The sequence below is a fragment of the Mauremys reevesii genome, linkage group 13 (assembly GCF_016161935.1).
Source record: "Mauremys reevesii isolate NIE-2019 linkage group 13, ASM1616193v1, whole genome shotgun sequence".
In the NCBI taxonomy this organism is placed as follows: domain Eukaryota; kingdom Metazoa; phylum Chordata; order Testudines; family Geoemydidae; genus Mauremys; species Mauremys reevesii.
This window is the reverse complement of record NC_052635.1, coordinates 6,523,629-6,535,179: the sequence shown is the minus strand read 5'-3', so window position 1 is coordinate 6,535,179 and position 11,551 is coordinate 6,523,629. Positions and strand designations below refer to the sequence as shown.

The 11,551-nt window shown below is 47.8% G+C and overlaps 1 protein-coding gene across 2 annotated transcripts; it reads right to left on the bottom strand.

The window, feature by feature from the left end:
- Window positions 1-554: 554 nt before the first annotated feature.
- Window positions 555-3,969, bottom strand: LOC120380373 (H-2 class II histocompatibility antigen, A-U beta chain-like). 2 transcript variants are annotated; one of them, XM_039498068.1, is made up of 6 exons: window positions 3,499-3,969; window positions 3,076-3,351; window positions 2,494-2,763; window positions 2,113-2,400; window positions 1,499-1,603; window positions 555-1,149 (listed from the first exon to the last, which is right to left on the bottom strand). In XM_039498068.1, the coding sequence occupies exons 1-6, from the start codon at window positions 3,569-3,571 to the stop codon at window positions 1,022-1,024; spliced, it is 1,140 nt and encodes a 379-aa protein (XP_039354002.1). In that variant the 5' UTR covers window positions 3,572-3,969; the 3' UTR covers window positions 555-1,021. The 2 variants fall into 2 exon arrangements, with proteins under 2 accessions (XP_039354002.1, XP_039354003.1); XM_039498069.1 differs by having other exon boundaries at window positions 3,076-3,310; window positions 3,499-3,582.
- Between the last annotated feature and the right edge of the window lie 7,582 nt (window positions 3,970-11,551).

The window sequence follows — 11,551 nt, the reverse complement described above, 5'->3', positions numbered from 1 at the left end:
TTCCTGGGTTGTTAGAGATCTTATTCCTTCACTCTCCCTGGCCCTTCTCACATGAACAGAGAACAACAATACCTGAAGTCAAAAGGTGCAAACAATTGTTTATTGGGGTGAACTTCCAGGAAACTTAAATCCCAGTTCCTTTTCCTTATTTTCAAATCCCAACTTACTTCCTGTTTGCCCCTAATTTATATAGTTCTCAGTTATACCTTAACCAATCATTCTACTAAAATTTACCTAACCAATCCTAATGTATTGTAACATGATTAGCTAACCAATTATATCTCACCACCTTAATTAGTTTACACCAAGCAAAATTAATTATGCAGCAGACAGAAACAATCACAGAACCAGACAGAGACCATGCAAATAAACATACAAAACAATACAGAAGTGAGGATTTCACAATTACATCTATACAGACATAAGGGTTCTCCAGATGTGTCTATTGATAAGTGAGTTCTTGCCAGACAGAAAACTATCAAACTAAGTTTTCTTTGACATGTTTTAGGCTCTTCCCTTTCTCTGGAGGTGATAGATCGAATCACCTTCCTAATAGCCCCAGATTGCCTTATTTTAATATGACTAGTTTGGAATGTGAGGATGTGACCATACATTTCACAGTTTATGGCTGCTTAGCTGAAGAACCAGGCCTCAGACTGTCACAGTAAGAGAAGACCATTACATAGCAGTGATACAAGTGTATATCTTATTTTCCTAACTCCCCATATAGAAATAATACAAGCAAACAGATAGGATGAACACATTTAGTAGATTACAAGCTTCCTAAGGACATGATACAAGGTACCATTTGCATAAAGCATATTCCATTTACATCACATTCACATTCATAAGCATATTTCTATAAAACATATGTAGTGCAACGTCACACTCCCCACCCTGTACTTCAGGGATTTTGGCCTTATTCGTTGCCCCCCACCCCCTGCACCTCCCCTTTGCCAGGGATGGGCCATGTGGCTCCAGTCTGTGGTGACGGCCATTGCACAGCCGGCTCTGTGTCTGGTCACTCAGTGACATCTGGGAGAGAAAGTGCTGTGGACGAGGAGTTTCCTGCTGGCTTAGCAGTGGCTGGAGCAGAGTCGACAGTCTCTGGCTGTGTATGTGCCGGGTGATACGGCCCCTTCTGGGCCCCTGCAGGGGAAGCCCAAGCAATAATTGACTCATCTGGAGACCCTGCTTCCCGGGAACGAGTGTGTGTGTGTGTGTGGACAATGGGGACCACAGCTGGGAGGCAGCTTCCCACAGACACTCCCCCTTTATCCAGCCAGGGTTCAGCACGGAGCCCCTGGGATCTGATGCTAAGCAGGGCCAGGCTGGCTTGGTACTTGGCTGGGAAACCAAGTGCTGCAGAGTAGGGGTTCAGCAGGGGGCGCTCTCCTCCACCAGTCAGTGCTGACCCCAGGACCCCAGTGTGGCCCTAGGGAACGCTGTGCTGCAGGACACGAGCTGTGCTGCAGGGAAGTGGGGGGGCATCACTCACCTGGCCTCCTCCTCAGGTACCAGCCCAGGGCCCCGATTCCCAGCAGCGCAAGGATGCAGCCAGCAACAATCACCAAGATACCAAGCTGGTTTGTGGCCTGGGAATCTGGAAATGTCCCGAGACAAACTGAGCCATGGTGCCCCAAAGCCCTTTTGCCTCTCTAGTGCCTCCATCCCCCAGTTGAACTGGACCTCCCAGCCACCCATCCCCCATGTGTCGGCCCTGCATCTAAACAGCCCCTTCTCTGCCTCCCCTCCCAGCCTGTGAGCCCCCCCTCATTTCCCCTCCCCTCCATGCCCCACTAGAACCCTTCTCTGCATCACCTCATTATTTGCCAACTGCCCTAAAACCCCCTGTGCTTTCCCCTCACCTCTGAACCCCCCATTGTGCTCCTCTGCCTGCCCCTCCCCTTTGAACCCCCCAAAACACTTCTTTACCTACCCCTAGTACCTCTCTCTGCCTACCCATATCCTGGTACCCCACAAAACGGTCCCTCTGCATTTCCCAACTCCCTCTTCCCCCACCCCTTGTTTCCATCTCCTCCCTCAGTAGGAGTGGCCCCATTCCTAGCTTCTCCCCACTGCTCCCCCTGTTCTGCCCCCCCCAGTACTCACCCCAGGTCACCCTCAGAGGGGCAGCCCCCAGGCTGCTGTGTCTCACCACACACACGTGCTCTGCAGGGCTGACCCCCTCCTGCCCCAGCTCGATGGACACCTGGATCTGGAAGGTGGGGTCTCCATTTGGTCGGATCCCGCTGGTCAGCTGCTCCCCGAGGGCAACCTGGCCCCCCCGCTCCCAGGTCACCTCGATGTCACGGGGATAGAACCCTGTCACGTGGCAGATGAGGCGCTGCTGCCGGTCCTGGGTCTCTGGGACAAAGGCCACGTGCACTGAGGGCTGGGCTGGGGGGAGGCCGAGGAAGGGATGTTAGTCACAGGGAATGGGATAGCAGGGGACTGCAGGTCAAGACTGAGGGGCACTGGCAGAGCTGTCACCTGTCTTCTGAGTGGTGAATGGCACAGACCTCTCCATCCAGAATCTGCACTGCTGCAGTGGGAGGTGGTTCAGCACAGCAGAAGTCTCCCCTTCGCGGTTCCAGCGCTCAGCCACTCGCCAGGCTGCCGGGTGCACTGAGAACCAGCGGTTCTGGTCGGTCTGATGCTGCAGCATGTCCTCCCCATTGAGGGAATATCTGGTGACAGCTCGGACAGCACCAGTGGCATCGTCCAGCTCACAGGTCTTTAGGACTTGCATGTAGTAGGGCTCTGGGGGAAGAACGGCTTTGTGAGCAACTGAGCATGGAGCTGCCACCAGGGGACAGCATTGGGGAGGAATGTTCCCATGCACAGAACTCAGGATTCCTGACTCCCAGCACTCCCCACCCTGCAATCCACCAGGCCCCACTCCTCTCCCAGAGCTGGGAAAAGAACTGAGAAGTCCTGGATCCCAGCCTCCCTCCCTGACTCTAACCACTATGTATTTCTGAAAGTCACTCCCTCTTGTGTCCCCTCCCTCAGCTCCCTCCCACCTCCTTTGAGTTGCTCAACTATTCCCAGTTCTGAGGGATGGGAACTCACCCGCCTTTGGGGAGCTGGCGTTCATCTCCCGCACCAGGCCCTGGTACTCGGTCTCCACCCAGGAGTCCCAGGCCAGGCACCCAGCCGTGCGTGCATTCCAGAACTGCTGGCTTTCCTGGTTCCCTGGGCTGTACCCATTGCGGGGAGCTTGCCTGCGTGTGTTGCTGTCATAGACTGAGAGCACCAGGTCATTCACCCTCATCACTTTCAGTCGCTTGGGCAGACCAGAGGCCGCCTGCGGGGAGATGAGCTGGAGATAGGAGATATGGTGAACCCCTGTAGGAAGGAGAGAGACCGGGATGGGAATGGGACCTAGGCATGTAAGACACCAACCGAAGGGGGCCCTGCAGCACCCAGCCCTGGGGGAAAATGACTGGGATGGGAGATGGGACTGAGGCATCCAGCAGAACAGGGGTCACTTACCAGCCAAGGTGATGGAGCAGAGAGACACAATCCAGAAGGAGACCAAGGCAGGTTTGGGCCAAGGAGCCATCATCCTGGAGTGGGTAGGACTGCAGCTCTACAGGGTGGTGTCTGGGGCCAGGACGCAGAGAGCTGGAGAGGGCACGGCCGCCCCTCCCTATGCTGAGCTCTCTGCTGCTCTGACAGGAAACACAAGAGAGGAAATCCAGACCCACAAGATGAGCAAACTTCAAGAAAGACAAATCAGCCCTCCCTTCCCCGCACTTCTCGCTGCGTCACAGGAAGCCTCACTCTCCAACAAGACCGTGAAGCTTGAATAACTCCTACTGTTTGTTCCTAGTTGTCTCTGTTATAACCTGTTTACTTTATGGGGAAGTTTTCTGTGAGCACAGCAACAGAGTGGTCAGGTGAGGTAACCCACAGCAGTTGAAATGCAGAGGGAGTATCCAGAGATAACAGACTTGTGGGTGGTGTGGCTAAGTGTAAAAGGCTGGGACGTCACGCTGTTCAGGCTGCTGGAGCTGTGCCAGCTGCTCAGTTCTTCTAACCCGGTAGTTCCCGTGTTATCAACACTGCCAACAGTCCTGTATTACAAGGGACGTCCCTCATTTAAATAGAAAATTGCCTGTCCCGTACTCAATCAGTAGGGGGTGCTGATTCTCCTATATTTCAACAGCAGAGGATCAGTGCACATGGGGGCATCTTTCCACACTGCTCCGGACCCTGGCCCTTCAGTGCTGCGCAGGGAAAGCAGACTGAACCATGCTCAAGCCCCAGAGTGCAGCCCCATCTGTTTGCCCTATGCAAGCTCTGTCTGGCAATGCAAGTGGATGGAACTGTGTGCCCTGGGGCTGCGCTGAAGGGCCGGGGTCGGGAAGAGGCTACTGTCTGGCCAGGGCGTCAGTAGTCCCAGAGTGTAGTCTCCCTGATCACAGAGTCTCTGACCACGTCCCCAGCAGAGGAGAATAACTGCTGGTTGGTGGCTGCTACAGTTGCAGCCTGGGGGAGCGAGACGGGCAGGGAGCCTGGTCCTGGCAGCCAAGACCAGCATCAGTGCTGCAAAAACCAGCAAGAAACACCTCTGGTGGATGTAGGTGAGTCCTGCTTGGTATTATTAATAATAATGATAATGATATCGGGAGGAGGGTGGGGTGGGAGTACTAAGAAAACCGTCCCTTATTTTTGAAAAACTATGTTGGCAACCCTAATAGCTCATAAAAGAAGACCATAGGCACAGTATGGTGACAAAGGCACGCGGCCAGGTGCATTGCCTTCGAGGCACAGTCCTAACACCCTGGCTCCGTGGTGACAGGTAAACTAACACACAGGTGCCCATTGACAAGGAGCAGTTCAGTCAGCAGTGGGAGTCTCTGTTGTCCCATAGGCCCCACAAAGGGATAAGGCAAAGTGCCCCAATATTTATTGACTGAGACAAACAACTTACATACCACCTGACGTGTTTCATGATATCTGCTTGTTACCTCCCCTTGTTCCTGATATCTTTGACAAAACATCCCTATACATTGTTCCATCAAACCATCTTACCTTTTACTAGATTGGGGTGTATCTGTACTAGCCTTCTGAAATGTATTTACATAAATATCTAGCATATTATTATTTTGACCATTATATTATATTACTCTGGTTCACAGCCTTTGGTTCAGGCCTCAGGCCCTGCACCAGGCCCCATTCTTCAAGTTTTCTCTCTCTCTACTATATTTGGATGTGGAGGATGTGTATGAGGGGCACAGTTATAGGGAGAAAGGTTGTGGCTGTGGATGAGGTGTGGGTTGCAAATGAGAACTGGTGGGTGGCAAGCCTTCCATTAGTTGTTTGTGAAAAATCTGTGTTTTACCAGCTGATGTCGAGGCAAATGAATGCGGTGCTCTCAAAGACGTGCAGCATGGAGGTTTGAAGCTGACCACTGTGGGATAAGAAACCGGTGGATTCTGGCCATTTCCTGTATCACAATGTGACATTGTACTCCATATTTTTATAAAAATATGTTTATAAGGGTGGATATAACTGGAATATGCTTTATGCAAAAGGTTTCTTGTAAGGTATCATTACAAAGCTTATAATCTACTGAGTGTGATCATCCTATTGTATGAATGTATCTTTCTTGTATCTGAAACTAGGAATATGAAATATAACTCTGAGGTCCCATTGTAATTATGCAAAGTGTGGGCTATTAATGGTGGTTTGGAATCGTGATGGTTCCCATCAACCAGGACAATTGGTTGTAAATGGCTCTGTTTACTTGTAAGACTTCTTGAATACATGTGTGCCAGCCACTGGGTAATGAAGTCTCCCAGGACGTGTGATCAAGTCACCTGAACTAGAATCCATCTTTAACCGGTGCTTTTCCATTGAGAAGGAGGGGTGGGAACCCAGAGAGAGACAAAGGATTCCTACCTTCTTCCAAAGCTATAAAAGGGGCTGGAACAGAACAAAGAAGGTCCCAGTCATGTGGAATCTCCTGCTTTTCACCTAAGATACCTGCTGGAACTGACAAGGTCTGTATCAGGGGAAAGGATTGGGCCCAAACTAGGAAGGTGTCTAGTCTGTGAAAGAAGCTTATTGGAACATCTCTGAGGGTGAGATTTACCTGCATTCAGTTTCTTAATGTATTAGGCTTAGACTTGTGTGTTCTGTTTTATTTTGCTTGGTAACTTACTTTGTTCTGTGTGTTATTACTTGGAACCACTTAAATCCTACTTTTTATACTTAATAAAATCACTTTTGTTTATTAATTAACCCAGAGTAAGTGATTAATACCTGGGGGAGCAAACAGCTGTGCGTATCTCTCTCTCAGTGTTATAGAGGGCAGACAATTTATGACTTTACCCTGTATAAGCTTTATACAGAGTAAAACGGATTTATTCGGGGTTTGGATCCCATTGGGAGCTGGGTGTCTGGGTGCTGGAGACAGGAGCACTTCTTAAGCTGTTCTCAGTGAAGTCTGCAGTTTTGGGGGCGTGGTTCAGACCCTGGGACTGTGCTGCAGCAGGCTTGCATGTCTGGCTCAACAAGGCAGGGTTCTGGAGGCCCAAACTGGCAAAGAAAACGGGCTCAGATATAGTCTCAGTACATCGGGTAACACTCCCAAGGGGGGTCTCTGTGACTGAACCCGTCACGCATAAGGTACCATAAGCTTGCAGGAGAGGAAGGAGTGGGCTATGAGAAGGGGATTCCTGACGACAGGCTGATCTGCATGGAGAGAGGTGGCCTGTGCTGGTGTCACATTTCACCCACCCTGCACCATCTAAGTCGTTAGGTTGTGATCTATATATAAAAGAAGAGAGGGAACCAAATGCAATAGCTAATCTTTTTTCAACCTTAAACCTGGCCAGTGTATAGAAGGTGCTACTGGAAGGAAGCCATATTACAATTGGGTGCATTAGGAATGCTAGATAATATAGATACAAATCTGTCAATTCCATACTTCCAGTTGCCCAGTGTTTTTTAAAGGTCTTGTGTGACAAGCGAAGCTGCTTTTTCTCTCATGTAACTGCATGAGAAGCCTATTTGTTTGAGCAAAGAGTAAGGGAGAGACCTTGAAAGGCAATAGGCATGAGATACATCATTCCTGGACAGCTATTCATTCTGACTGTGTTATCCGGGGTTCTTTCAACCCAAAGCTCTTGGTAACTTTTACTCTGTGCGAGGTGGTGTCAGGAAATAAATCAGGGGAGACACGGCCGTCCGACCGATAGATGGCTGGCACAGACAGGACAACTCAACAGTGCTTTCACTTAAAGATAAACTGTACTTAGTCACAAGCCCTTTCACACGTCCGTAACAGGTTAGTAAAACACCCCCAACCCTCAATAATTACAGAAGCTGAGTGTGGCTCTAGAGTGGCACAGAGGCAGCCCGTCTGCCGGTGCAGAACACAAGATGCATCCAGAGGAAAAGACCAGTCCAACCACCTCAAACTTTCCCACCTTATTTATACATTAAGTAATATAATGACATGTCACTTAAAGAAACCTTGTAAAACAAGCAGTTTCAACAGTCAAGCAAGAGGTTCCTTCTGATTATTGATTAACCAGGTGTGGGTTTTTTCAGAGTTTGCAGCCTTGAGGCCCTAACAGACATTCCTGGGGGCACATCCTGCTCTTCTAAAATGCATGTATCAGCAACTTCAGCACAATTCTTATCAGGAAGGAGGTGGGGTCAAGCTGCCCTTTCTGTGGCACCCAAACCCTCCTTCCCTCCTGCCTTGGTCAAGCTGAGGCTGCTGCATGGCCACTTTTCGCCCTGCTGACTTGGCTGCTTTAGCAATAAGCAGTAGTGGTTTCAGGCACTTTACTGGTTTGTCAAAATCCCCCCATACAACTGTTTCTATTATCCCCAAAAGGATAAAGGGAGAAGATACCACCTCTCTACATCTCTGTAAATTTCTTTTAATATATAGGACAAATTTTAACACATCAGCAAAATATTTCCTTGCATACTTGTAATGGAAAATGCTGAAGCTAAGAAGGATCTGGTCTTTTGGATATATCCATAGCTTTTGATTTATTCTAGTTTTGGAGAGATCTTTCCAAAAATATCAACTACGTTCAATAATGGTGGGATTGATGATGATGGATTCTTCAACAGTACAAAAACATTACTGGCAAATACACTGATTTGCTATTCTTTCCTGTTTATAGTCGCACGGCTGAGTGCTGATGTTTGTACATTGCCAGTGGTTCAAGAGTGAGATTAAAACAGAGTAGTGAGAGGGGACAGCCCAGTCATGTCCCTCTCTTTAGGTGAAATGTGGGAGAAATAATTGTGTTGATAGTGATGGGCAAGGAGAGTTTTATAATATTGTGACCCAGGTCAGGAATATTGGTCCAAATCTGAATTTTTTAGTACAGCCATTGGATAAGGCCACTCGACCCTATCAAATGCTTTCTCCATATCGAGAGATAAGGTTATGAAGGGTACATGTGAGATCTGAATTTGCTGGATCAAATGAGCATTTTTTCTAGTATCATCAGCCGCCAAACTTCTTTTAATAAAACCAACCTGATCTGTTAATAATGGATGGTATGATGGTATTCAGTCATGTCACTAAATGTTTTGCAATTATTTTACTATCTGTATTCAATAGGGATATGGGGCACAGTTGCAACCATCTTTGTTCATCTTTAAGATTAAAGCAATTAAAGCAGTCCTCATATAAGGAGTAAGAGGAAAGTGGAATTACACAAACAGAAATGTTAATAGCATGATGCCTTAAGGTGTGTCTCTAAGTGATCAGACAATCACTTTGATATGGATATATGGAAAAACTATAAGCCCAAAACCAACAGTTACACTTCATGTGAAAATGAATATGGTGTAATCTTTCTGCCAGTTGGAGTCAGCAGCAACAAGGGCCAGGTTCAATATCTAAGAGTTCGTTTTCAACAATACAACAGAAAACTGGCTTGAACCCTCATTGAATACCCAAGGACAGTTATGCACCCTCCATTGGGTGCTTATAGAGGCAATACTTTCCCTGTTGCAAGAACAGAGTCTGATTGTAGAAAATAAACTTTTAAATAAAAGGTGGAAGATAGCTTGGCATTAACTTGGGGGAATGCCGCAAGCAGGAGTTGTAAGCATAAAACCATGAGCAAAACACCCACCCTAGAGTACGCTGGGCAGTGTCCTTTTGCCTCAAGTTCTTAAGTCCAGCAACCAAAAGTTCCTTTAACATGCCCCTCCCTTATTCCTCCAGTGCACCCCACCCACAGTTGTTCTTGATCAGTGAAGACCCAGACTTCAGAGGTGCATCTGCAGAGCCTTCTTCCTACCCTGGCGGTGGGGGTGGGGTTGGGGGGGGGCACCTTGGTTCCTCAGCTGTCCAGGGCTCTCTCCAGTATTAGCCATTCTGCTGGCTGCTCACTGCTCTGCTCCGCCAGATCCCCTGCCATCCACTCACCTCTGTGCTCCACCAGCCAGTCTGCTGGTCAATCACCACTGCACTCTTCTCGGCCAGCCACCCTACCAGCCACTCACCACTTCCCCGGCTGCCCTGATGGTCCCTTGTGACCCTGACAGCTGCCCTGATGGCTACTCACCACTCTGCTCTGCACCCTTTGGGATGTGTTGATGTATCACCATGTAACAGAGCTCTCAGTTGTTTCAGCTGTTACTGGGGGAGTCTCATGGCTAGTGCAGGCTGGGCAGTCTCTTACATCAAAGACACTGTCCCAAAGCAGGTCTAATGCTTAGGCCTGGTTATCAGTGATTTCAGCCCTATTGGTCTGCAGCAAGGCTCTCCATTGAGTCTCAATCCGCTCTGTCATTACATAGTGGAAACAGGAAGGGTCAAATGATGTCTAGGACCCTTAGGGAGGGCCCACACCACCAGGTACAAGAGCTTGTCCCCACCCTCACTCAACTCCACTGGGCTTTGGCACCCATGTCCCCTACCTAGCAAATGTAGTTCAGTTGAGATTTCGTCCTTAGTCAGGGGGTGACGGAGTCCCCTGGGTGCAGCCTGGATTATGGGACTGCTGAGACCTCCAAATCCAACAACCTGGGCTGCCTCTCACACTGTGATGCTGATATAAAGCTACAACCCTCTGGCAGGTACTTCACTTACACAGCCACGCACAGGCAGGGACACACCCAACTAAGTTATATGAATGATCTCCCAGCCACTCATGAAACAATAATAGAGAGCTTTCAGCCAGTTTCCCCCAGCTCATCAGTCTTGCACCGCAGAACTGTCCTGTCTTGCACTGGTCAGACGCCTGGCCAGGGTAAGTTCATTACCTAGTTCACTACTTCATCAAAGGAAGTGGACATGCACCAGCCTTTGTAACCTGAGCTTGGATTTCACCAGGCACTTTTACCAAAACACAATGTTTTAGGTAAAATAGAAAACAGATTTATTAACTACAGAAAGATAGACTTTAAGTGATTATAAGTAGCAAGCATAGCAATCAAAGCTGGTTACCTAAGAAACAAAAATAAATTTGCAGTCTAATTGTAATTTAAAGAGACTAAGCAAGATTTGAATCAAGCCGTGTTTCACCGTGACAGATAGTACAAGCAGGTTCCTCAGTACATAGACTGGGACTCTTTTTCAGCCTTGGACCAAACTTTCCCAGTTCAAAGACTTTGTCTTACAAACGTGCTTCCAGGTGTTGAGATGGGAATGGAGGTGGGAGAGGCTTTCTCTGCATCTAGAGACAAGGCTCTGGAGGGAGCATCCAACATCTGAGCTTGCTGGATCAAGTGAGCAATTTTTTCTCATATTATCAGCAGCCGATCTTCCTTTAATAAAACCAACCTCATGTGTGTATGATTGATGGGATGGTGATGTTTAATCATGTTGCTAAATTTTCTGCAATTATATTTAGAATCATGGAATATCAAGGTTGGAAGGGACCTCAGGAGGTCATCTAGTCCCACCCCCTGCTCAAAGCAGGACCAATCCCCAACTAAATCATCCAAGCCAGGGCTTTGTCAAGCCTGAACTTAAAAACTTCTAAGGACGGAGATTCCACCACCTCCCTAGGTAACCCCTTTCAGTGCTTCACCACCCTCCTAGTGAAAAGGTTTATCCTAATATCCAACCTAAACTTCCCCCACTGCAACTTGAGACCATTACTCCTTGTTCTGTCAATCTGTGTTCAATTGCAATATGGGGCAGAAGTTGCCACAGTTGAAACCATCTTTGTTCCTCTTTAATATTCAAGTAATTAAAGTAGTTCTCATGTCATGAGACATGGTTCCTTTTCGGAAAGTTTCAGTGAAAACCTTTCTACCAGTAAGGAGTAACAGCAAAGTGAGGGGCACAAAAATAGAAATATTAAGAACATGAAGTCTTAAGATGGCTTGGTGTGATCAGGCAATCACTTTGATGGGGTTACATGGAAAAACTATAAGCACATAATAAACAGTTACACTTTGTGTGAAAATGAATATGGCTAACATGGTTTTATGGTACATAAGGGGTAAGGGTTGCACTATGGAGGAAAGGTGCATTCCCATGAAACATGGAGTGTTTATCGCAAATGGACAAAACAACTCTCAATAAGACATGCTATTTAATTTAAAA